Raw genomic sequence first — 26,163 nt, forward strand, 5'->3', positions numbered from 1 at the left:
AAAGTAAGGAGTACTGTCTTCCAAAAGGAAGCAATGAAAGAATTCCCAAATTGTTCATTCCTCCTCTAATGGTTTCTGTACCATATGGTTTTTGAATCAGTAGCAGCTGATGTGTTCAGTAATGGTTTCTTTTGAGGGACTTGTCATAATATTTACCTTCTCTACAGCAACAGAAATAGCTTCCAAGGCCGAAATGGCCACACTTAGTAAAACTAATGAAAACAAGAGACATTTCCATGGTGAATGAATCTCTTGACACCATTATTTCAGGGGATAAATAACATTCAATGTACTGTGCTTCATTTCAGCTGAGAAATTTGTGTCTTTAGGCATGGTGTTACCTAGAAAGTAGGAGTATACGGTGTGGTGCAGATCTCTAGAATATAAGTGTGAAGATCTCCAGAGTATTGAAATGAAAAAGAGAAATGAGCATGCTACATTTATCAAGAACGCATAAATAGAAAGAACCATCTGTAAAGATACCTCTCACAATAAAAGAGTATTGTGGGTGTGGGCAGTTCCTTACCTGTTTTCCTCTACCACCTTTGCTGCGATTTGGTGGCATCCTTAATCCACAGTTTCTTTTTGTCCTGTCAGAACTGACACCGGAGTGTTCTCTGTGAATACTGATCTCCTTGGAAAGGAGATTCAAATTAAATTTTATTGGTAAGTAATCTGTCTACATATGGAAATACTCAGCCAAGTGTGTACAGTGGGACTGATAAAGTGAGATTTTTTTGAAAGAGAATGCAAGAGACTAGCCTCTTGTGTGTCTGTCTGAAAAAGTAGCCCAAGTCGATTTCCCATATATTAACCAGTGTGTAAATTTTTGCTCTGCTTAATATCTCTGTTTTTTCCATTGATTTCATTGCATTTTTCAGTTATAGCAGCAGTAGGTAGCTCTTCTTACTTAAAATATACTCAAAAAGATGGTTGTATTGCAAAACTGAAATAAGATTAGGATATAGTTTATTAGTCTTGTTCTATCGACATACACATACAAAAAGCATTATGTGCTCCTTAGTAAAAAGCTCTTAAAATATGAGCCTTATAGCCGTAAGCACTGACTAGTCCCTTAAGTCTTACATCTGACTCATAATATGAAATTTCTTGTACATCTACTGAGTATAATAAGCCTTTCAGCTTAAAGTAGGAGCACAAAGAAGATAAATAACAATTATTACTTTAGGCTTTGTCATGGTCTGTAATTATCTTTTGTTTGCATTTATACTTACGTGGTACTGGATTGTAAAATTTTAATGCAATCTACCAGAAATACCTGAAGTGAGGATATTGCAGTGGAGGGAACCTTCTTTTTTTTTAAGAGGAAAAATAGAGAATAATTACCTATTGACTTCAATAAGCTTTGGACAAAATTGTCATTGAATGGTTGGGCAAACAAGCATCTACTATAATCAAATGCAACACATAGTCTGTTATTATTTACTGGAGCAAAGAATTCCAAGACTGTATCATTTCATAAGCTTAACTATAAAAAGCAGAAAATAAATCCCAGCCTTTGCATAGCTTTGAGGAAAATATAGCCTTATACAAGCACTATGCATTCAGTCACCATGTCACAGTTCTGTTCAGATAGAAATGGTCGCAGTATAATGACATGCTGCTCTGAATGCTACATTTTTTCCCCATTTAAACACTTTAAGGGTTAAAAGCAAAGCACTTATTTTACATGAAATGAACCTGGGCTTTTAAATCTCAGCTGTGGCATGCAGCCTCCTTGTTGGTGAACACCTGATGTCAGCAGTTTGAATGATGTCTGACACTAATTATGTGTTGTTCACAAGATTGCCAGGCAGGAGAGTCTGGGGGAATAAAAAGCTATTTAAAAGGTTTTCATATGAGGTCTTAGCCTCAATTTTTTGAAAGCCTTTACATCTCTTGCAGAGCTGCACCCTGCTAATGCTGTTGAGGAAGGGAAACACTTTTTAAAAGACTATTAATTAATGCTTGAAATGCATCGTTCTTGTTTGAAAGCCATGTAAAGAACAGCTTTAACATCTGTTCATGGGATAAATGCAAAGCTGGGGAAAGATACTTTGTCCTTGTCATACCACCTGCCTTGGTGCTGACATATAGAAGAACCTACCTGATCAGCACATCAGAGCAGTCTAAATTAATTGGCAGATAGGCATAAAACATTGCTAAATAATTAATTTGCCCTTTATCTGCAAACAAATCTTTTTAAAATGCTACATGACTACCAAATAATTCAGATATTTGTTTTGGGGCCTTATGTATATGTCCACTGGATTTATTTTTTCCTCTATAGTTTTTGGGAATACCATTCCATCTGTTTGCATATATGCATTCACGTATGACAGCATTCCTTAAGATTCAGAAATGGCTTATATTTTCATTCAGATAATTTTCTCCAAAGTCTAGGATTTAAAACTTTTATTTGTCATGCTTATGTTCAGCTTACAAATATTACAAAAGTAAGCAAGTCAAGCAGTTTGTCAAAGCAATCTCAGACAGTAACTTGCTGTTGTGAGTGGGATCAGGTCAATGTCCAGAAAGTACACCTGTGTGAGGCAGAGGCAACATGTTATACTGTCTTCAAGCAGCCAGACTCATGCCAGTTTGGATCTTTCAGCACGTGTTATATCAAGTCATCTGTTTCCAAAGCCTTAGAAGGCTACATGAAACATCTTGGAGTCCTTCTTCGCCTTCAGAGAGTCCCACTTGTTTCATTTTCTTCTCCCATATCCATCAGCTGTTCGAGGGAGCATGTGTTATCAAGCTGTTACTTCTACAGTCTGGAATGGAAGAAGGAAAAAGTAGAAAACTAGTACTAAGTTTCTGTATTGATATTTTGCTGAAAAAAATATTAAATATAATTGTAGATTATAAGAACAGAATATTTAAAAATAGTCCAATATTATTCTTGAAAAATTTACTAATGAGTAGATCTTAAATGGAGTTCAAATGTGGAATCGTAGACAGATAATGCTGTTTCCAAAGGAGGTCTTGCACTGAATTTTATCCCAGTGCTGATGGGCATCAGTGTGGAATGGAATATAAAATACTGCTGGTGAAATGCCTGCCATTCTTTTCTTGCAAAAGGCAGTATACACTATAACTGGGTTTCTCCAATGCTTTTCAACCACATGACATTTTTGAACCATATGTAAAGGGAGATCTCTACAACTACCTGAAAGGAGGGTGTAACAAGGTGAGTGTCAGTCCCTTCTTCCAAGTAGCAAGTGATAGGACAAGAAGAAATGACCTCAAGCTGTGGCAGGGGAGGTTTAGATTGGATATTAGGAAAAATTTCTTCACAGAAGGGTTTTTTAAGCATTGGAACAGGTTGCCCAGGGAAGACGTTGTTACCATCCCTGGAAGTATTTAAAAGACGATGTGGTGCTTAGGGTTATGATTTAGTTGTGGACTTGGCAGTGTTAGGTTTATGGTTAGACTTGATGATCTTCAGTCTCTTTTCAAACCTAAATCATTCTATGTTTCTATGATTTTGAGGTTTTTGTATTAAATACCATTAGTGGGGCACATACTAGTTAAAGAGTGCATAACTTTTTCTCAAAATAGTGGTGCTAAGCAGGTAAACTTTGTACATTTCACAGGGACTGGTAGAACGACAAATTCTGAGGATATCACGCTGTTACAGACTACCTGATTGACTTTGCTGAATTATTGTGCTATAAAAAGGTGCACTGTAAATTGGCCAAATGCAAAGCCATACAAGCAGGAATGAAGACAGATAGCTTACGTTTACGAGATATGAAATTCTGCATAGCAAAAAGTGAGTCGGAGTGGGAATTTAATATTACCAAGTGTGATGAAAACCCTCTGTAAAATGCTAGCACTTTAGCAAGACTGACACTATCCTTGAATGAGTGAAAAAGATCGTCTGATTCAAAAAAGGTGTGTTACCTGAATGCCTAGCACTGGTAAGACTACTACTGAAAATTTGATCCTATATTTCTATCCCAGGTGAATGTAGAAGTATTCAGAAGGGGACCACAGAAATTATCAATGGAAAACCAAACCATATTGTGTGAAGAGTTTTTAGAGTATGCATCTATGTTGTCATGTGCAATCAGTCATCGATTAATGTGGGTTTGCCATGGGTTAGCTGGAAAAGGAAGAGGTAGGTTTGATCTGAACTGTACATTTGTAAAACTGCTGGATTTCCTACTAGTGTGGATGTAGTGGGGAGGGCCCAGTCCCACAGTGTTATGACGTGATGTGTCCTTGGACCAGAAGTAGCATCCATTAAGCTTAATGAAGAAGAGGCATGGAAGGTAGAGATGTTGATTATTTCAATACTTTTTCGTGGAAAGCATGTTTGCTAGGGTGAAACTTCATATCTTGTTGACCTTCTAAGATCAGGGAGGAATTTCTCCTCTCTGATATGTATCTTAGTTTCTGGATGTGCTTTTTTCTTCTCTTTCTGCATCATCAAAGGTTCATCATGGCTGAACAGGTTACTAAGCCAAACAAACTGCTGTTCTGCACCTGTGTAGGAATGTATCTGAAACATCTGGTTAGTACATCCTGGGATGGGCTTGATTTCCTCCAAGTCAGGTTGGCAGAGGTTTGGACAGTGCTTTACCTTTCTACCAAGCACAGGTCACAGTTAACTTTCTGAGATTATTTAGATGTCCAATCTAAATAATATCCAATCATTTCCCTATATCACAGCCTTTTGAGGGCCTCATAGCCTCTTCTGCTTCTTGCCCGAGGCAAGTGTTTTGTTTTACTGAGGAACAAAATGTGTTCTGTCACTGAAGTATCAAGGTTTGTTATTGAGACTTTGTGTAGACACTGGCTAGCTCTTGATACACAGAAAGACAGCTGTTGCAATTTCATGGTTATAGAAAATTTGATGTTTAGTAAAGTCAAATTTAAAATGGAAAAACACCCCTCTCCCTGTAACATTAGAGGGAGACCAGATTGAGTAATGAAATGTAATGAAATGTATTAATTATAATGTCCCATAAATATTCCCCCACACATGGCAACAGGCTAGGAAAATGCTTTTTGTTCGCACTTAAAAAATAAAAGATGATACTCCCCTAAATACAGTTATGCTGAAGAATATTTGAGGATCACTGTGTATAACTGATTCAAATAAAAAAAGATAATAAAAGCCTAAATGTGACATTATCAGAATAAGACAGTAACACTATGTTGTATGTTGGAGGAAACATTACTGTAAAATCAAGTACTGCTCAGATGTCAATATTTCTAAGAGTATTTAATTTTTTTTCTTTTGGTTTTAGAATCAATTTCAAAGTGGGTCCAAGAAAGCACTGTTTGTAGTGAGAAATCAAGTAATTTTTATATATATAAATTATTTGGGAGAAAGTTAAGTGACTTGATAACAGAAAATATCTAGAATCAGAGGTTATCTTTGATATGACTTACCACATTAATATAGGAGAAAAAAGACAAAAGAAAATACACTATTTGGATGTGAAGCAAAACACATTCAGGTAGGAAAAAGTGAAGATTTTCAATAACAGATATTATTAGGGTATAGTTGGATTAAGAGGAAGCTGGGCTGTCTGTCATTGACTTTTAAAATCAAGACTAGGTACTTTTCTGTGAACGGATCAGATCTCAGACAGATGTTGTTTGCCAGAGCAAGGTCTTCCGTCTTTGTTACACTGGCGATCAGCTGAGGTAATCAGAGCAGTTCCCTTTACAGTGAAAACTGACTAATTTCTTGAACACTTGGCCACTGAATGTCTGCTACAAACATTAAAGTATTCACAGAGGTATTACCATGCTGTTCCTACAGTAAGGGTCTAAATCTATTTCATAATTAAAGTTGCTGTCTAATTCCAGACAGGGGTCAGGAGTGCGTGGTGCACACAGCAGGGCTTTACATGCTGCACAGGTTATTTTATATAAATATATGTAATTGTAGTATAATTTTACAGGATGGTTGCCTGGTACACTGAACACCATCTCTGTGTATACAAACATGAACAGCACACTCATGAGAACATGAGTGCTTTAAAGTCATAGCGCTGGTTTCGCTTTTTATTGACATGTTTTACCTTTCACTGTAAATATATTGTTTCTTGCTTTTGACAATTATCCTTATAAAAAGATGAAGTAAACATGGATATGGACACTCCAATGAATATGTTTTAAAAAGAACTTCCAATGTTAGGAAGTACAGAGAGGAAATTTTCTTTATGAGCTACTTAATGGTTTCAATTTGCATGCAACACTAAAAGTAAAAGCTCAGTAACTATGATTTCTGTATTGTAGTTTAGGAAAACATTACACAATTAATTCCACATACTACTTCCAAAAAGTCTAGTTTAATCGGAGTATGTATAGGAGTGTTAAACAGCTTCAGAATGCCAAATGCTTTCCATGTACTTATGTGACACTGTAATGAAGGTGTTACCATCCTCCTCTTCTACCACAGTTAATAACTTAGAAACTACGAAGAGTTCCATTTCAAAATAAAACTACCATCTACCTGACATTTTTCCCACATAGTTAATTGTGTCTTCTCTGGAATTCTTTCATTGAAATCTGGTTATCAGGAAAGAATGTATGTTCTGTGTTGTTGGGAAGAATTCCTTTTCATTCCTTTTGTCTTAAGCATCAGAGATTCCCAAGGCTTCAAAAAAGTCTGTATTTTAGAGTAAAGATTCATTAATTGTTCTGTAAAGGTGATATTTCTAATGATACATGCTTGTAGTTTCTGTGTTTTGCTAGAATGACCTTTTCCGCAATACACAACTATATATAGCCTTGTGAATATGACACACAGCAATTTAGGGCTGTGGAGGGGAGAGAGAACTTCAGACTATTTTCTCTGCTTCCAAGTTATGAACAGCAATGCAGGAATCTTCAGAAATCACAATTTTTAAATTTGTAAGATAACATTCCCCAGTTCTGCTCAGTTGAACATTTTTGCACAGTTAAATTCAATGCTAATTTTACAATCATATCAACATTTACTTGCACGTTTAAATTTGTTTGTATGCTTGAAGATTCAAAGTTTAATAACTTGTGAAATAAACAAAACAGAGGGCCTGCTTTTAGAACTTTTTCACTGGGCTGAGATTTACCCTATGAAATTGAAGGTTGCTTGAGATACTACAATTTATTTCATGATTATGTAAAGCTTAGTTACTGTCATTAGAATGGATGGTATTTCTTTTATAAATTTAATAAGAAATAATAAGTTGTCTGCATAAGATGGGCTTATCAGTAGTTTTCTTTGTTATTTTAACATAGTTGCTTTTGAATTATTTTGCTTTTCAAAGGCCATTTATTGTATCAGTCTTTTAGCTCTCATGTTTTTTGTGCTTTCTCCACTCTTTACTTTTTCCTAAAAAAAAAAAGTGTTATTTTTATCCAGGTAATTGTAAAATATATATCTAATTTTTTTTTAAATTTGTTTATCCTGGAATATTTTCCAAGAATAGTTCCCTGAAAGTAAAAATATTTTCACACTTGAACAATGTTTAACTTGCATACTAAACCTTCATAAACATAAAGGCAACACTATATTTATGAGTATGTTGTAAAATGTTTAGTGATCAAAACTGGATAATCTTAAAAGCACTGTAGGTTTGCTTTGGATAAATGGATAGGATATAAACAAAAAGCGTCATGGCTTGAGACGTTTTCTGAAATCGATATGTGTGAAAGATAAAATTGCAATTATGATATCGGGGGGGTGGGGTAGTTCATCCCTTTTCACAAGCTTTAATTTATTAGGCTTAGTTTTAATATTGCTATTTTATAAGTAATGTGTATTTTCTTCTGTATACTGAGTTTTCCTGGGCAACTTTCAGTCTATTATTTCCCTCTGTTGCTAAAACTAAACAAAAGTTGTTAGTGAGTGCTGCACAGAAATTCAGCCTCCCCAGTTTGTTTGGGGAGGCTGAAACTTTTTTTTTCTGTATTTTCTCTCTGCACTTTATTCTGTGAAATTGTAAGTCTCTCTTGCATTAACCCAAAAAAATGTAGTGATGAAAAGAAAGGCATGCTAATTATGACCAGAATACTGTCAGTGTTTTCCTACCTGTGCTTTTGTAAACATACATGCACTGAATTATTAAATATTATAGAATTTATTTGTGTTATTCTAACATTAGTGAAAAATGGGCCATTTCTTTTCATGTGAGTAAAATGAATAGGGAGATAAATGGTGGAAAATTTTGTGTTAGCATCAGAAATGTTTGACATCTGTTAAAGCATTACTGTTTTTGCAAGTATACAAGAACTGCAAACTAACATGTTACGCAGCAGATGCTTTCGATGTTGTATGGTGGAATATGCAACAGCTGAAACTAATGAATTGATCTTGACTGATAGAATTAAGAAAAGCCTATACTTATAACTAATACTCATAAATATTCAAGTCCAATTGAGATCAAATGTACATAAAAATGCTAGTGTCAAATAGAACTGATGGTTTTTAGTTTCACTTAGGATAAAGTATACTGTGGGAACATGATAGATGAAGAATGGGTTTTCTGCTTATATAAACAGCTTTCTCTGCAGATGCAGTACTTGATTAGGTGAAGAAATACTGTGCCACATGATTATTGGTTGCCCGTAGGGATTAAATCCTGTTTTGATGGGCTCCCATTATTTTTAGTACCTTATACATTTACTCATGGCAGAAAGGTAAAGCAATATTTCAAAAATCATTTCACTTTTTACCTCACGCTTTGCAAGGCAGAGCAGACTGACATTTCCCTGTGTGATTTTGTTGTTGCTCTGTAGGTTGGGTCGCTAATGAGAGATGCGTGTGTTCGGCTCAGTTGCTAATATCCAAACAAGCCCAGAGCCAAGATAAAGGTAGCTAGCGTGGAACGTGGGAGCCCCATGGTGACCATTTTGCTGTCTGTGCGCTGTTGGGAGAATCAGCTGGGTCTGGCTTTCCCAGAGGGGCTGAGTGGTGCTGCGCTCTGAGCTGACTGATCTCTTTGGGTCTCGGTGTCCCATCTGTAAAATGGGAGTAGGACATAGTTTCCTAATTCGACTGCGTGCAGGAAGGATAAATACATTCTTATGGCCTGAATGGTTCAAACCCTGCAGCAACACCCACACCGAGAAGCCAGGCTTTCCTCCGCTCCGGAGAGGCATCCAGCCAAGGCAGGCTGAAGGTCTCTGTAAGCCCTTTCACCCTCCTGCTCGGTGTTTGCTGTTGCAGTTTGCTGTGTGTGCTTTCCTTTCAAATCATTTCTCTCTCTTTTCTAGTTTGAGGGTTGCAAGAAAGCCTTTTCCAGACTAGAAAATCTCAAGATTCACTTAAGGAGCCATACGGGTGAAAAGCCGTACCTTTGTCAGCACCCTGGCTGCCAGAAAGCATTCAGCAACTCCAGCGACCGCGCCAAGCACCAGAGGACACACTTGGACACTGTAAGGAAGCAGAAGTCCCATTGCAGTCCCCTGTACATTAGACTGTGTGCTCCTTTCCTCCAGCTTGGTGGCAGCAGGTAGCCCATAACCTTAGAGACAGGAGGGAGAAGTGCCTAATGAGGCTGTGTAAGCTGTTCAGCAGTGACCAGTAATGTAAGCATGGGTGAAGATGGGCCAAACTAGTTGATAAAGAGGCCGCAGCCCCATGGGCTTTGCTGCAGGTAGAGCCAGTAACTTCATCCAACTTAGATGATCTTTAGGGAACCTGAAGTCATTACGCACAGACACGGAAGCCATCTGTGATAACAACTGCTATTCTCTGACAAAAACTCAGTTAAACTTAAGGCTGGGGCAGAAAGTTAAAAGAGGAAGAATAATTCTGTAAATTGAAAATTTTTCATGCCAACAAATTGTTGCTTGTGAATTTGAGTCACAGCTGAGATTTGTTTAAAAACTTCTGTTTCATAACAAAAGATCTTGTTTTGTCAGAGACAAGCAGTTTCTAAAGGGCAGAAGTCCAGAAAGAAAAAAAGAACAATGTGATTTGGATGAAATGGCTGTCACAAAACTTAAATTATCCATTTGCAATAGTCGATAGTATGACTGGTAAGTTAATCATTTGTACAAGGTGTTTTCAGAAATGCTTTGTGAAACATAAATGGCTAAATTGCAAAATATCTAATTTCAGCAAACAGTTGGACCTAATGTTCATTTAATACTCTGTATTCTGGAGCTACAAGTCTTTAGGGAAGACAGACAGATTAGAACAGGCAGAAGGAGGTATTTATATAGATTTTTACTTACTTGATGAGTTAGATTTATTGGGCTTTCTTTTAAGAAAACTATAAAGGTATTACAGGACTGGTATCTTTCTATTATGACGTGTTACCAGAAAATCTGAGCTGAAGGAGTTTTGCTTGTACTTCACGTTAAAATTTGTATTTTTGTGTGTAATATTTGTGAAACTTCAGTATTCAATGCTTGCTTTGGTTTTTGCTTGCTCTCTTCGTAATGTAGCAAACTAACACTTTTTCTTGTTCTCTTTTTCTGGAGCAGATTCTTCTATAATCCTAACAGTCTATCTGGGCCTTTACTGCAGTTTCTTTACCTGATTCAATAAAGAATGTAATTTCTGATTAAGTCAAAGATTGCTCTGAGGGTGGAAGAATTGTGAGTATAACTAGCAATATTCATTGTACTGATTACAAAAAAAAAAAAACAAACCCAAACCAAACAACAAAAAAACCCCCAGTAACAATGAAAGGTACCATAATGAAATCTTTCCTTTTGTTTGTCTTCCTTATAAGCCATACTTTCTTCCTTTCCCTTTCTAATAAATTACCGAGCGTTCTGCTTGTAATAACGTACAACTCATGTTCTGTAGTAATGTGGTTTGCATCATCCCAAGGCTCAAAAGGGATTCTCTTGAGTTAAAATAATGTGTGATATAACAGCTGCTTTATCTTTTTTCTTTTTGACTTAGAAACCTTATGCATGTCAGATTCCAGGATGTACTAAACGATACACAGACCCGAGTTCCCTGAGAAAGCATGTGAAAGCCCATTCTTCCAAAGACCAACAAGTCAGGAAAAAGGTAAATTTTCTACCTTGTTGACTGGTGTAAAGCCTGTGTGGAGAACAGTGTTCTAATACTAGGTGTTTCAATGCATCTTCAAGTACTTGTTCTGATTTCAGGCTGCTGATTAGAAAAACCGTTAATGGGAAATAATAGATACGGTTCTTATATAGATGGTAATTTAATCTTTGACTCAATGAGGCTGCCTGCTTTATTGCTTTTATTTTTTGATGTGATGAATAATCACTAAATGTACATACATAATGAGGCAAGTCAGAAATAATTTTTGAAAACAGAAATTTTTGTTTTTAAAGTTCTGCCTGTTGGTAAATACATAGTAATACAAAATCCAGTTTACATGACCAGCGTCAGATGGAAGGATAGACTTTGAGGGCAGATGGACGGCACGTGAGATTAAGCTCTTAATTTCTATTTCCATATGCCAGACACTTCCAAATACCAAGAATTTTTATGCCAGTTCCCTGTGGAACTCAAGTCCATGAATCAACAGTTGTTTATATGTATAAGCAAATCTTTGAAGAGCTGAGTTGCGACCTAGGGAAATGATTATTTTTTTCTGGGCATTTTCATCATAGAATCATAGAATCATAGAATGGTTTAGGTTGGAAGGGACCTTGAAGATCATCGAGTTCCAACCCCCCTGCCATGGGACACCTCCCACTAGACCAGGTTGCTCAAAGCCCCATCCAGCCTGGCCTTAAACACCTCCAGGGATGGGGCCTCAACAAGCCTTCTGGGCAACCTGTTCCAGTACCTTACCACACTCAGAGTGAAAAACTTCTTCCTAATGTTTAATCTAAACCTGCCCTCTTCCAGTTTAAAGCCATTCCCCCTCGTCCTATCACTACATGCCCTAGTAAAAAGTCCTTCCCCAGCTCTTCTGTGGATCCCCTTTAGGTATTGGAAGGCCGCAGTAAGATCTCCTTGGAGCCTTCTCTTCTCCAGGCTGAACAGTCCCAACTCTTTCAGCCTCTCCTCATAGGAGAGGTGCTCCAGCCGTCAGATCATCCTCATGGCTCTCCTCTGGACACGCTCCAGCAGTGTCCTTCTTATGTCCTTCTTATGTCCTTCTTATGTTGGGGACTCCAGAGCTGGATGCAGTACTCCAGGTGGGGTCTCACGAGAGTGGAGTAGAGGGGCAGAATCACCTCCTTTGACCTGCTTCTTCTGATGCAGCCCAGGATACAGTTGGCCTTCTGGGCTGCGATCACACACTGCTGGCTCATGTTGAGCTTCTCATCAATCAGCACACCCAGGTCCTTCTCCTCAGGGCTGCTCTCCAGCCATTCCTCGCCCAGCTTGTATTTGTGCTTGGGATTGCCCTGACCCAGATGTAAGACCTTGCACTTGGCGTTGTTGAACTGCATGAGGTTGGCTTGGGCCCACCTCTCCAGCCTGTCCAGGTCCTTCTGGATGGCATCCCTCCCCTCCAGTGTGTCTACCTCGCCAAAGAGCTTGGTATCATCGGCAAACTTGCTGAGGGTGCACTTGACCCCACTATCCATGTCACCAACAAAGATGTTGAACAGTACAGGTCCCAGTACCGACCCCTGAGGAACACTACTCGTCAATGGTCTCCACTTGGACGTCGAGCTGTTGACTGTAACTCTTTGAGTGTGACCGTCCAGCCAGTTCTTTATGCACCGAGTGGTCCATTTGTCGAATCCGTGTCTCTCCACCTTAGAGACCAGGATATTGTGTGGGAGTGTCAAATGCTTTGCACAAATCCACTTATTAATCACTGGCACTATTCCATCAGATTGTTTAGATCATTGAGGATAAAAATCTAAGCTCTCATTTTAAATGAAACTGGTCTTGATAAAAGGGGAACATGCATGAACTGGTGTAAGGCTAGATAAACCTTTGAGATATCAGCCCCTTCTAAAACAAGTTATAGTTTAGAAATTTTAAAATTAAATGCACAGCCATTCATAGAAAGCCGCAAAAAAATTGCTTCATACAGCATTGGAAGCGCTAAGTGTCAGTCTTTAAAGCTGCAGTATACAAATTGGGAGAGTAGGTTTTGATTCAATGGTTTGTTGAAGCAGGACATGTCAGCAGAGACCTGCATGTCATCAGCCTCTGAGGAACTGGCCTGTAGTATTCTCGAAGAATTTCCTTTAAACTCGTGCGTGCCTACACCTGTGTCAGAGACGAAGTCACTGAACACTCATTTTCACCTTAATAAGCAGTGCTTTGGCTCCCTTGCTCCTGTGTACGGGAGCCAAAGGCAGAACTGCCGAAAGAGGTCTGTGGGCCCTGTCCTGCCTGTCCCAGGAGGGCAACTCAGCCACCCAGACGCTGCCTTTTACAAGCATGTAAAGTAAATGCTGACCAAGACATTGCATTCTGAGAAATTTGTGTGCGATGCCTCAGCTGAAACTGGCATAATGGACCTGAATATGGGTATTAAACTGCACTGTAGCATTACTGTCGTTGGAAGGGAAATAATGTGTTATCTCCTCTCTCATTTTGCCACATTGCAAAACTATGTGGGATTTTCCTTCTTCCATTTCATTCACTGTTTGATTTTGCCCATTTTTCATTCCTTCTTTGTGCCAAACAGTTTAAACCTGGCCCTTTTTCCTCCTTGCTTCACTCTCTATGGGCACATTCTAGACGTAAAATTGCTTATTTTTTCATCCCTGTGTGATAAGGATTTATTTATGCTCATTGGTCACTGGGGATATGTTGATATATGGGAGGGGAAATAAGCAAAACCTCCACAAAAAGAAAAGAAAACTTGTGGCATCTATCAAGCCAGATACTTAAAGCATGGATAAAGTTTGCAATGTATAATGTTTACAAGGTACAGCATAGTTACTGGACCTTTGAGAACTTATAATTGCTAACTAGCATCATGCTTTGGTATTTGAAATATTTCCTGGCCGTAATAATAATAAAAAGTAAGAAACAATAAACCTTTTAATGCAGAATTAAGGTTATTTATGGCTTTAATTAAAAGTGAAATTTGGCCTGATGTCAAAAAAGTCTTTACAAAAATGTGAATTCATCAAAAATAACCATAAAAATTCCAAGGTGATAAAGGCACAGTGGAGTAATGCTTCCAGCCCTAGGGATCTATTCTGTTGAAAAGAATGAAACCCTTTGCTGTCACACCCCGTTAGTCATGGATTCATTTAATATATTGTGCCTGACTGCTTTTAATCCTCCGTTTGACCTCCCCCTACACACCAAGTGACATTATTGTGGCGTCTTAAGTTGCTGGCTCTCCCAGACTGTACCTGCAAATGTGTCTTTGATGTTGCATAGACTTAAAATAGCAGGATGAAGTGTATTCATAACAGCGGAATCAGCTACTTGCTGTGCTCAACATTACATTAAGTCTTCAGCCCAGATTTTATAGATCTGTCTTCAAAGCTTTGACCCTTTCCTTGGCCCTCTAAGACGGGGCCAGATTATGCAATGTGATATAGATAAATTTCCATGAATGAATTATTTTAAGCAACTTTTATTGATACATGTTTATGGCTTACCATGTAAGGCAAAAATGCCTTTTCTGCAGATCTTGTAAGGCAGCCACTGTTCCCCTTCTCCTCTCAAACCCCACCCTCCAGCCATCCACCAAATGCATTTAACTGGGAATCTCTCCAGGTAATGGGATGAAATCCTATAGACCAAGAAGATCCCAGCATGAATATTAATGCAAGCAATTTAGTGGATAGTACAGTGAACTTTCATTTACTTTTCAAAGGAAAGCAGAATAGTAAAGAGACCTGTGCCTGTTTTAACCATCTTTGTGTAATTTGTAAAATTCTCCATAAACATAAGGGCAAACATATACACAAATACCATGCAAAGACCTGGGAACAGATGCTGAAAATGTCAAAACATTTTAGGTATAGTCTCTATGCATCATAGTATTCAGTCTGTACTTTAAAAATATTTTGGTGGGATAAAAAGCAGTGCTTCCTACCTCATTTTAAAAAGTCAAAATTGTTGACTGTGCCTGGATTTAATCTTCCCTTGGGGAAGGTGGATGGAGCTCCTTTTAAGCAGGGAAGTCAGCAATAGAAAACTAGACGGCAACCAAAATGAGAGCATGAAGTGAAGCTGCGAGGGATGCTAATGCACAACATGCCCCTGGACCACAATTACTTTTAAAACCTCTCCTCTCCTTAGTCATGTCCTCCTTTCAGCTTTGAAAGGGCAACAAACTTGAAAGATTTTTTTTGTACGTTGAACAGTTCCCATGTGGTGCTTATTACCACAACGTATTATGGAAGCTAAGAGCCATGTGGGACTCAAAGGGAACTGGATATTTCTGTGGATAATGAGACAAGGTTGAAAAATAAACATGGGATTTGCAAGGGATACTGGTGCTTCAAGATCATGCTTCAGGACAGAAGTCAGCATCAAGCTAAATATCTTAGGGAAAAGCATGTTTATTCTGTACTGCTTATTTGCAGTTTCTCACTCTTTCTCCTCAAATGCCAGCTGCCAGTGGACACAGTGTACGTAACTTAAAGCAGTCTGGATGGATCTTGGGCCTCATCTGGAAGAAGGATCTGCTTCTAAATTGACACTTTAAAATAACCTTCAGGCTGCCTAACCTGAATTTATGTATTCTCCTGCTTTTTTCCTTCTCTCATTCCTTTTTTGTAATCCTTTTCCCTTTCAATTTCCTTTCTTATTCTATCTTCGACCTTTGTAGCTTTGGGTCTTTAGGATATGCAACCCAAACTGAACATCTGTAGGCAGCTGAGGTGCGTATGCTGTGGTAAGACCAGCCCCAGGTCTTTCTTCCCCTGCATATTCTCCTATATTCTCTCATCTTTCACCCTGTTTCTTTCATTCATTTTTTTTTCCAATAGGCCGAGTGCAACTAAATTGTCAATTTAGAAAGCATATTGGTACATACAGGCAAATGCCACTTAGACATTTCACATGCTGTGTGTTTGCTAATCTTTATCTAGCTTGGACCTCGTATTGATTTAGGATCTCATGAACCATTTACCTTTTCTTTTCATCTCACATCAGTAAACTGTTCAGCTTTTTCCATCTTCCAAGTGTTTTCAAGGCAGACCAGGACCAGAAAGAGAAATGAGTGTGTTTTTTTTTTCCCTTTGGGAAACTCTACAAAGGAGAGAAATCCAGTTTTTAGCTGAGTCACTTCCTGAACTAGCAGCTTTCATCTGAAGAGAGGCTGTAACTGCCTAAACTGATTGTTTCCCAGAATCGATGGTAAACATGCAGGATTTTGAAAGGAAATGACAAGGAGATAGAATTCATAGGTTGACATTTCTATTTAATTTCTTCCTTCGGATACCCAGTAAAAACAAGATAGTTACTTGGCTTGCTTTGTGGAAGTGCAGAGAATCAGGACAAAAGCTTGGGAAAACAGAAGGATGAGTGAGGCAGGTATTTGTTTCAGCTAACCTTCATATTATTTATTCTTCTTACAAAACACTATTTTCAGACTTCATAATATCTCAAAACCATTTATACTTTGATACTTTGTGTCCTGAGTATAGACTGCCCCTGAAAATCGCCAGCCTATAATATTAGGTGCAGCTGTTAATGGTAGAAATACTGTCTATGTGAAGTCAGGGTGAAGCATTATGCCTATAGATCCTATAGTTCTTATTTGTAGAATAGCTATAATAAGGAAGGCTACAGTTGAGAGCTTCGGTTTGGTGTCTTTAAAAGGGCTCAGTAGTTTTGTTCCTTGAGTCACCCTGTGGAGTTTCTGACTAGTCAAAAAATAGGGCAATACTTGACACACGTAAGCTTATATTCAGTTGTTTAGACTTGTGTAAACAGCAAGTTTCTTTCATCTGTGAACTGATGATACTGTATTTGAAAATACGAATCCATAGCTCTTTTAGTTTGTAAGTCTTTTAATTGCAGTTAGTGAAAATGAAATTACGCAACATATCATTAACACAATACAGAGCCTGCACTATTATATATCCAGTGATTTGAATGAAGGTGAATACTACCATTATGCTCTTCATGAAGATCTGTTTGTTGTGCGAGCTAGCACTTAGCCTTGTACAAGTATAAGAACATTATCTTTTTCATACAAGTTTACCATGAAAAAAACATTTGCTATTTCTGCAGGAGTCTTGCTGAAGAAATCTGTATTTGTAAATCAAAAAAACTCAAACATTTCATTCAATTGTAAGTATTACAGTACAAGTCCCACTGTGAATGGAATGAACCCTCCACTGACTTTGTGTAGATCTTGTCATGAACATCTGCAATGTCTAATGCATTTTTTAAAGGTTTTATCTTTTAAAAAAGTGCATTTTCAAACAGATAAGACATAATTAAAAAAAAGGACAAAAGATTGCTTTGATTTCATACAGCTGTTTGGCAAGGCCAAGATCAGTTTGGTAACATCTGCCTTCTCATCTGAACAATGCAGTGGCTATGCTTTTAGATACAGTTTTAATTTTATCCATAATTACACCCACAAACAACTGTTGTCATGTATAACAGTTCTTTAAGCCACTATATCCTGCCAAAAAAAAAGAAAAAAAGATTTAGAAGATTGTTTCCTTTTAATTAAAGGAAAGTGTAATAGATAAGGGTACAACTCGTTAGCTCCATCCTTGTGGGAAAAAAGGAAAAGATAATTTGAGCATTTCAGATAACCAAGACCAGCTAAAAGGAGTGTAGAAGTCTTAGTCTGGGTGTTGAACTGAAAGACAATTTATACCAAATAATACAATCCTTCAGCTGATCAGTCTTTGATTCTTTGTCAGTGTTAAGAGTGCCCAGACCGCGTCTTTGATCTTGTTGTGTACATTAGTTATGGGTCAGATACAGACTGATTATACAGACAAGCTTTCAGGTGTTGAATGTTTACCTGACAGTTGCCTCTGAAAGCTGACTGTCTCCTGGAAACCTGCATCATCTTAGCTCATTCAAATGGGTCTTGAGGAAACCATGCATGGATTCAGCTGACCTGGTAGCTTAACACCTCAGCAGATGCATAGCATAGTAAGCGATCTGTACTGGGTTTTTCAGTACTATGAGGAGGAGCATATATCAGCTAAAGTTTGCAGTGTTTAAGCTTAACCGTAATTTGCTCCTCATTTATTTATTTGATTTGTACTTAGTCTTAGTCTAACATAGCAATTGCAGTTGTGTTTATTTTCCTGGCTTTTCCCAGGACAGAATTTTTGTACTGTCTCTGCCAGAAAGCAAATATCATGGAGGTATAGCTTAGGGAAAGGTGGTCCAAAGGACATTTCTGAAAGTTGTCTACAATCGGTGGAGGTTTTTTGGAATTGTAGTGTATATGGTACATCTACCAAATCACTAAGGAATGGAGGGGGTGGTGAGACCTCATGAGATAAGGGATATGTGCACAGATTTCCAGCTTGGTTCATTTCATCTTCCTTTTTGACACAGGTTGGTCAATTCTAAAATGATGGCTAAACAGTGGCTCTTGGGGACTTGTCAAAACATTCTCCCAATGGAGATGAACTCTTCCAAGATTTGTTCCTGTAATACCTGGTTGGAAGGAGATCTTCTCAGGTGTTACTGTGCTGAGGAGAAATAAAGGACAGGCAATTGGGATCTCTCTAATGAATCCTGCTGCTATTTGTGCATGATTTCTTCCATGTTGCATTTATTGCTCTTTCAAAAACCAACCAGCTTGCAATGGCTGGAAGTTTTCAGAATACTTTTCCTGATTGCAATAAAGAAAAAAGGTGCTATACTGCCACTCCTACTTCAGACTGTAGTAGAGGCTAGTAGAGCAGAGCAGTCCACACTAGGTGGACATACTGGAAATAATGAAATAAGAATAATGATCACCTGGCCAAATCAATTCCTGGAATTGCCTTGCAGAGTGGCCTGTGCTGGCCTTCACCAGGGTTCCCATCTGAGCTGAGGGGGCTTTACAGGAGCCACCTTGCACAGATGATAATGATCCTGCAGATATTGCTGTTCTGCCACTGTGCAATCCCCATATTAGCAAAACCAGATATAAAATCTCCATCTTTAGAGGCAAATCTCAATAACTGAATTCTTCTGAAGCTTAGTCATTTTATATCCCTTTTCTAACACTTCATCTCTTCTCTCTTAGAGCCCTGGTATGTATAATGTATATAAACCTGTCCATCTTACAATGAAAACGTTAAGAGAAATGGGAAAAAAAATGAACTGCTTGAAGATGTGATATCCCCCTGTTGAACAGTATTTTTCTGAAAATAAGACGTACAAGTTTTCATTATAGGTTAATGTGGACTTTTCTATAAAGATTTGAGAGATTGTCTACCTTTGTATTTAGTGGGTCATGTCAGCAGAAACATTACTCCCTCAGCAAAATCATACAGAGCTCTGGCTTCTTACAGGGCTGCACACTTCTTGATTGTTTATTGTGTACATTGTTTTACAGCAGAAGCAGGCTTTTTTATTGTGATTATGTGTTGATTTTACCACACAATCAATGAAGCTACCAGTTTGTTAAAAGATTTTGAATAAACAAAATTTTACACTAGCATTTAGATTTAGCGGAGAACATAAATAGGAAACAATGTCTGGTTATTTTCTTTAGCTAGTATCTTTGCTTTATTTAATTTTGCAACACTTATTTCCAGTTTTTCCTTTCATTTCTCAGTATTTGAACTAGGCTTTTTTTGTGAATCTAGAAGCACAATGCTTCATGTGTTTCTTAGGAGAAATAAATGCACTTGTAAAAAATTTTTTCTAACTCAGAATGTTTAATTGATGAGGAAAGAGGGAGCCAAGGAGGGTTAGAGCATTACATCATTGGTATTTCAGCAGGTTATACAGGCACTAAGCTAGTTACCAGTGACCTTGTCCATTATGTGACAATATTAATCTGGAGAAACTGCTCTGTTTGTGAACACCTGCCTCATGGGGAGCAAACAGCCAGATCCGACAGTATGAGCCCGGTTTGCTTCTGCGTCTTTCAGGTTTCACTTGCCCTTGCTCAAACTCTTAGTTCAGATTTCGCTGTTAAAATTGCAAAAGGGAGAGAGTGGATTGAAAGGGAAGCAGATCTATTTTCTTGCTTTGAGAGCAGTTGAACATAAGGATATTTTCCCTCATTTGTTCTCTATGGAGTCCATTTAAAAGATGTCACTCATGCAAAAAGAAGTGCATTCAGGGGCTAAGGGTCAGTAAGCAGTGCCCATGGCAACAAAGAAACTATTCTGCAGAAAAAATGCAGTGAAGAGTAAGTGTTTTAATCCCCAACTTTAATCCCTTTACTTCCTGTTTCCAAAATGAAATATAAATCAGGCACCATGGCGTGCAGCAATTTTTCCTGAAAGGGATGTTGGCAAAAAGGGATTAGGAACGGGCAGCAGTGTTTAAGGAATTTAGTCATACAATTTGTTGGAAAACTTTTGAGACTACGAATGACCAGTTCTTTTGAGTGTGGTCAGTGAGAAACAGGAAAACAGACCCAGAAAGCGATGGAGGACTGGTCGTGGCTGGCACCCCCCATCCCCAGCTGCTGCGGCGGCAGCGATGTGCGCTGTGGTGGGATGCACGAGGTTTGCCTCGCAAGGAAGCTCCGTCGTGGGGGGTTATGCTTTGCCAGCAGTGCATGTAGAGCTCTGCTCTCCAGGGAGGAGGAAACATCGAAACCCCTCTGTGGTTTTCGTCGTGCTGTAGCAGCTGTGGCAGTTGTTGTGACCAGCGCATTGTTGGTTCACTCTGATGTTAACATTCATGGTTCCTCCCTGCACTTGGTTTCTGCCCTGAGCGTGTACTCCTGTAAGCTCCGGCACCGCAGCGTGTTGAAAAGTGCATCAGAAGGAACAAGTGCGGTCATTCTCGTTACTTTTCCAAACATGCCAAAAAAAATCCAGCTTGATTAAAAACTCTGTAAACAGATGTCAGTACATGCCCACAGAATTTTGTATTCTTCAGGTTTGTTTTCAGCAGCAAACAATATCCGTTTCTGTATTTGCTTGTCTTCACTTGCCTGCCACAGCATATGCATGAAGGTGGGCTTGAGAGAGCATGAATCCTTCTTTCTTTGGGGACCTGGTTGACAAGGTCCCTTGGGAGGCAGTCCCAAAGGGAAAAGGAGTCCAGAAAGGCTGGACATTCTTTAAGAATAAAATCTTACAGACACAGGAGCAGGCTATCCTCATGTGCCAAAAGACGAGCCAGCAGGAAAGAGGACTGGCCTGGCTGAACAGAGAGCTTTGATTGGAACTCAAAGGAAAAAAAGAGAGTTTGTGACTTTTGGAGGAAAGGGCAGGCAACTCATGAAGACTACAAAGATGCCATGAGGTTATGCCGGGAGCATTAGAAGGACCAAAGTCCAACTAGAACTTACTGGAACTAATGCAGTAAAAGGCAATAAAAATGTTTCTATAAATATATTCACGACAAAAGGAGAGCTAAGAAAGATCTCCATCCTTTATTGGATGTGGAGGGAAACATAGGGACAAATGATGAGGAAAAGCCTGAGGTACTTAATGCTTTCTTTGCCTCAGTCTTTTGAAGTAAGACCAGTTGTGGTCAGGGTACCTAGCCCCCTGAGCTGGAAGACAGGGATGAGCCCACATAATCCAAGGGGAAATGGTTAGTGACTTGCTTCACCACTTACAAGTCTAAATGGCCAGATGGGATCCACCCAAGGGTACTGAGGGAGCTGGAAGAAGTGCTCACCAAGCCACTTTCCATTATTTATCAGCAGTCCTGGCTAACTGGGGAGGTCCCAGTTGCCTGGAGGTTAGCAAATGTGACGCTCACGTACAAGAAGGGCCAGAAACAGGATCTGGGGGATTACAGACCTGTCAGTCTGACCTTGGTGCCAGGGAAGGTTATGGAGCAAATCATCTTGAGAGCCATCATGCAGCACATACAGGAAGAGCAGGTGATCAGGCCCAGTCAGCATGGGTTTATGAAAGGCAGGTCCTGCTTGACTAACCTGATCTCCTTCTATGACAAGGTGACATGCTTAGTGGGTGAGGAAAAAACTGTGGATGTTGTTTACCTGGACTTTAGTAAAGCCTTTGACACCATTTCTCACAGCATTCTCCTGGAGAAACTGGTGGCTCATGGCTTGCACAGGTGTACTCTTTGCTGGGTAAAACCATGGCTGGACCCAAAGAGTTGTGGTGAATGGAGTTAAATCCAGTTGGCGGCAGGTCACAAGTGGTGTTCCCCGGGGCTCAGTATAGGGACCAGTTCTGTTTAACATCTTTATCAATGATCTGGACGAGGGGATCGAGTGCACCCTCAGTAAGTTTGCAGGTGACACCAAGTTGGGTGAGAATGTTGATCTGCTTGAGGGTAGGAAGGCTCTACAGAGGGATCTGGACAGGCTGGATGGATGGGCTGAGGCCAACTGTATGAGTTTCAAGAAGGCCAAGTGCTGGGTCCTGCACTTGGGTCACAACAACCCCATGCAGCACTACAGACATGGGGATGAGTGGCTGGAAAGCTGCCCGGTGGAAAAGGACCAGGGGGTGTTGGTCAGTAGGTGGCTGAATATGAGCCAGCAGTGTGCCCAAGTAGCCAAGCAGGCCGACAGCATTCTGGCTTGTGTCAGAGAGAGCAGGACTAGGAAAGTGATTGTCCCTTTGTACTCCGCACTGGGGAGGCTGCACCTCGAATACTGTGTTTTGGGCTCCTCAGTACAAGAAGGCATAGAGGTGCTGGAGCATGTTCAAAGAGCAATGAAGCTGGTGAAGGGTCTAGAGCAAGAGTCTTATGAGGAGCAGCTGAGGGAACTGGGGTTGTTTAGCCTGGAGAAGAGGAGGCTGAGGGGAAACCTTATCGCTCTCTACAACTACCTGAAAGGAGGGTGTAGCAAGGTGAGTGTCAGTCCCTTCTCCCAAGTAGCAAGTGATAGAACAAGAAGAAGTGACCTCAAGTTGTGGCAGGGGACATTTATATTGGATATTAGGAAAAAATTCTTCACAGAAGGGTTTTTTAAGCATTGGAACAGGTTGCCCAGGGAAGAGGTTGTTACCATCTCTGGAAGTATTTAAAAGATGTGTAGACATGGCACTTGGGACACGGTTTAGTGGTGTATTTGACAGTGCTAGGTTAATGGTTGGACTCAATGATTTTAAAGGTCTTTACCAACTTAAATGATTCTATGATTCTATAATTCTGTGATTATCATTACCCAGTAGCACTTCTGTCTGGGCTTTACATGCACTATCCTGCTCGTGATGCTATTTAAGCATCACCAGTATATGAGCAAGCAAGACTGAAGCTCTGTGAAGGATGTTTAAGAGGCTGCAGTTAACTGCCCTGACAGCAGCCCAAACACCCTTCAAGTCTTTGAGACTGTCCTCATTGAGCGTCCCCATTCCAAACTGGAACCTCCTCTGCATCCATTGTTGCCATGCAGATTTTGCACTGCTGGAAATGGGTATTGGCAACTGGCCTGCATTGGCAGGTACTGAGTTTGGAGTCCTCAGTACCACTCCTGAAGCAATGATATACTGGCTTCACTGGCAGTCCCTCGATGAGGAGGGCCTTTATCTACCCATTTGTTTCCTCCTTGTCCTGCAGAGCTCTGCCCCATCTGCTGGCACAGTTTGTGAGGCTGCGCTGTGAGCTGAATTAGGGTGTTAACAACAAAAGAAACAACTTGAAACAGAAATGCCCTTCAATAAATAGGAGGCTGTAGAAACTGTGAAAGGTAGCAGTGCCAGCCCAGCCATCACATCACATCATCATCTAGCCAGGAAACACACTAAACAGACAACTCACAGACAGCAGATGAAACTCCTCAGGCATATCCTAAGGAATCTTTGCAAGAGTAAAAATCATATTCCCAAAGGCCAATAATTTGGGTCTCTTACTAGTAAAGCTGCCAAAGTTTTTTAAGTTCTAGTCTTAGGCTCTAATCAATGTGTTATTTTGAACACATGAGTATTTCCTTGTAGGAACTGGTACGTGCATGAACTTCAGTTACAGTAGAGATTAACAAAAAATCAAATATTTAACATGAAGGCCAGTGTTATATAAAGGATGGAGCAGAGTTTAAAAAAAGAATGTGAAATCTGAAAATCATTGTTTCTGTATACTAGTAATTGCTGATGTTATCTACATATTTTCGTGGCAATTTTTGTAAGCCGTGAGAGGAAGAAAAATATGTTTGTGGTAAATGAAGCACCAGGTGGATGAGTTCTATTTTTTTCCACTCATGAACTGAAAATTTGCCAAACATCTCTTTTCAGAAAGGGAAAGCAAACCATTCTGTTTTTTTTGTCAGGCTGCATTTACTTGAAAAAACTGATGTTTAGCAATATTATATACTAGCTATATCTCCAAATCAGTCTGGTACAAAAGGATGATTTTTTTGTGCTTTTTGAGTGGCACAACTCATCTCTTAGATTGCTATTCACAGAAAAATGAGCTACAAGCTTCTTAGAACTGCAAGAAAAAGAAGAGGAAATAGGAAGACTTATAGATATGATGCAGGTAGCATTTTTATAAGATAGTTGCATGTTTTCAGATTTGTTACAATCTGATATGGGGCAGGGAGAGAGGTAATATGTGTGTGAGCGCATGCATCTGTTCAGGTGCTGTCCAGTTCTACGACTAAAGTGAGAAAGAAACAAAAGCAAAATTTGTGAAAATGTGGACTTCTCCAGGACAGTGGATGTTACAACAAGGAGCATCCTTAGGAGCCTTCTATATTAAAACACATTACTTCCAAATATGTAGAGCAAAATAATTGTCAGTTTTCAACAGAACTAGGACTGAACAAGCTCTGTTGTTTATTTCAGAAAATGGCAACTTACAATTCATCTCACTCCAACTGTACTTCCCTTCTTTAAAGTAAGATTCTCAGTTTGATTTTTTTTACTCAAAGTTTTCTTTCAGATCTGTACCAGCTGCAGTTTTTCCCCTTAAAATGGTGTTCTTGGTGTTTTATATAATTGTAATGAGGAGGTAACCCAAACTTTTCCTCATGTTAGAATAATACCAATCAAAAGAGAACTCTGTTCTAGATATAATAAAGGTAGAATTCATTTCTTGTAGTATTGCTTTAAAATAAGAATTTCCCTTGACTTGAAATTTGCTAAAGTTAGCTGATTGTGTAGGTTTCAGCTTTTGATTTTTAATGCAAGAGTCTGAAAATGTTTGTTCCCCAGGCTTGGTACTGGTGCCAGTTCTGTTTAATATCTTTATCAATGATCTGGACAAGGGGATCGAGTACACCCTCAGTAAGTTTGCAGGTGTCACCAAGTTGGGTGAGAGTGTTGATCTGCTTGAGGGCAGGAAGGCTCTACAGAGGGATCTGGACATGATTCTATGAAAACCATTTTTGGTATATTTTCCTGATTTACGCTAGGTCCCAAAGATGGGAGCCATTTTTGTATTTGAACTCAAATGTTTGTAGTAACACTTTGAGAGGAGCAAAAGTGACTATTGATTGTATAGAACCTAACATCCCTATTGTGCAGATAGGCTAGTTCAACTTGGTTTTTATTGTGTTTTCCTGGCCAAACATTTAATTGAAAGAGAATGTAAGAGCAGGTGAAAACAGCATGCACGCATATCTGAAAGCTGTGATAGACGATTAGCAGAACAATGAATGCTGTGGCTCTTTAGAAAACCTGCCCAGATGACTCACTGGAAACAAAGCTTATTGAGGAATCACTTCTGTCTGCATTGTTTCTTTGCCCCAAAATGTCTGTAGCCTCCAGAGGCAGGAATTAGGACACTTAGCAAGCATAAAGTTTTAGCAAGCATAAACTTCCATTGTCTCTTGTCAAAAAGGTGTAGTACTGTGCAAGAAAGCACTGGACCTTGAAGGTGATCTGTGGGAGTAAAGGGATGATCTAGCAAACAAACCTGTAATAAATACACTGTCACATAGCATGGCTTCATAATTGAACTTGTTATTTTCTAGTGGTTGCATCTGTGTACTGTCAATGTCGTGATGCTAACAGGACACAATTTTACTCTAACTTTACAAGCAAATACTAAATTCTGGCTACTCCTTCAGAAAAACTAGTGCAATATGTAGCTCTGTGTAGCCAGTGCCAACTTAAGGACAATAAAAATGAATGGAAAATTACTGGCTTATTCTCTACTTGACAAATAGCACTTAGTAAACTTGATACACAGACTATCTGAAGAACAGAAATTTCCTCTTTATAATGAAAAGAAAAGCAAGTCTATAAAGCTATTATAGTTTGTGTAAAACAATTCCTTTCAATGTAACATAGCAGTATTTGGGGGGGGGGGTT

At 39.1% G+C, this 26,163-nt stretch overlaps 1 protein-coding gene across 1 annotated transcript in view; it reads left to right on the forward strand.

Moving 5' to 3' along the window:
• Positions 1 to 26,163, forward strand: part of GLIS3 (GLIS family zinc finger 3) — a gene marked incomplete at both ends in the record, with an annotated part of 184,517 nt that overhangs the window by 121,131 nt on the left and 37,223 nt on the right. Inside the window, 2 exons of the mRNA XM_082497990.1 lie at positions 9,223 to 9,384; positions 10,868 to 10,978. Coding sequence (XP_082354116.1) covers positions 9,223 to 9,384; positions 10,868 to 10,978 — 273 coding nt within the window. The remainder of the gene's footprint in view (positions 1 to 9,222; positions 9,385 to 10,867; positions 10,979 to 26,163) is intronic.

Source organism: Vanellus vanellus, assembly GCF_965231255.1.
Source record: "Vanellus vanellus genome assembly, chromosome: Z".
Taxonomy (NCBI): domain Eukaryota; kingdom Metazoa; phylum Chordata; class Aves; order Charadriiformes; family Charadriidae; genus Vanellus; species Vanellus vanellus.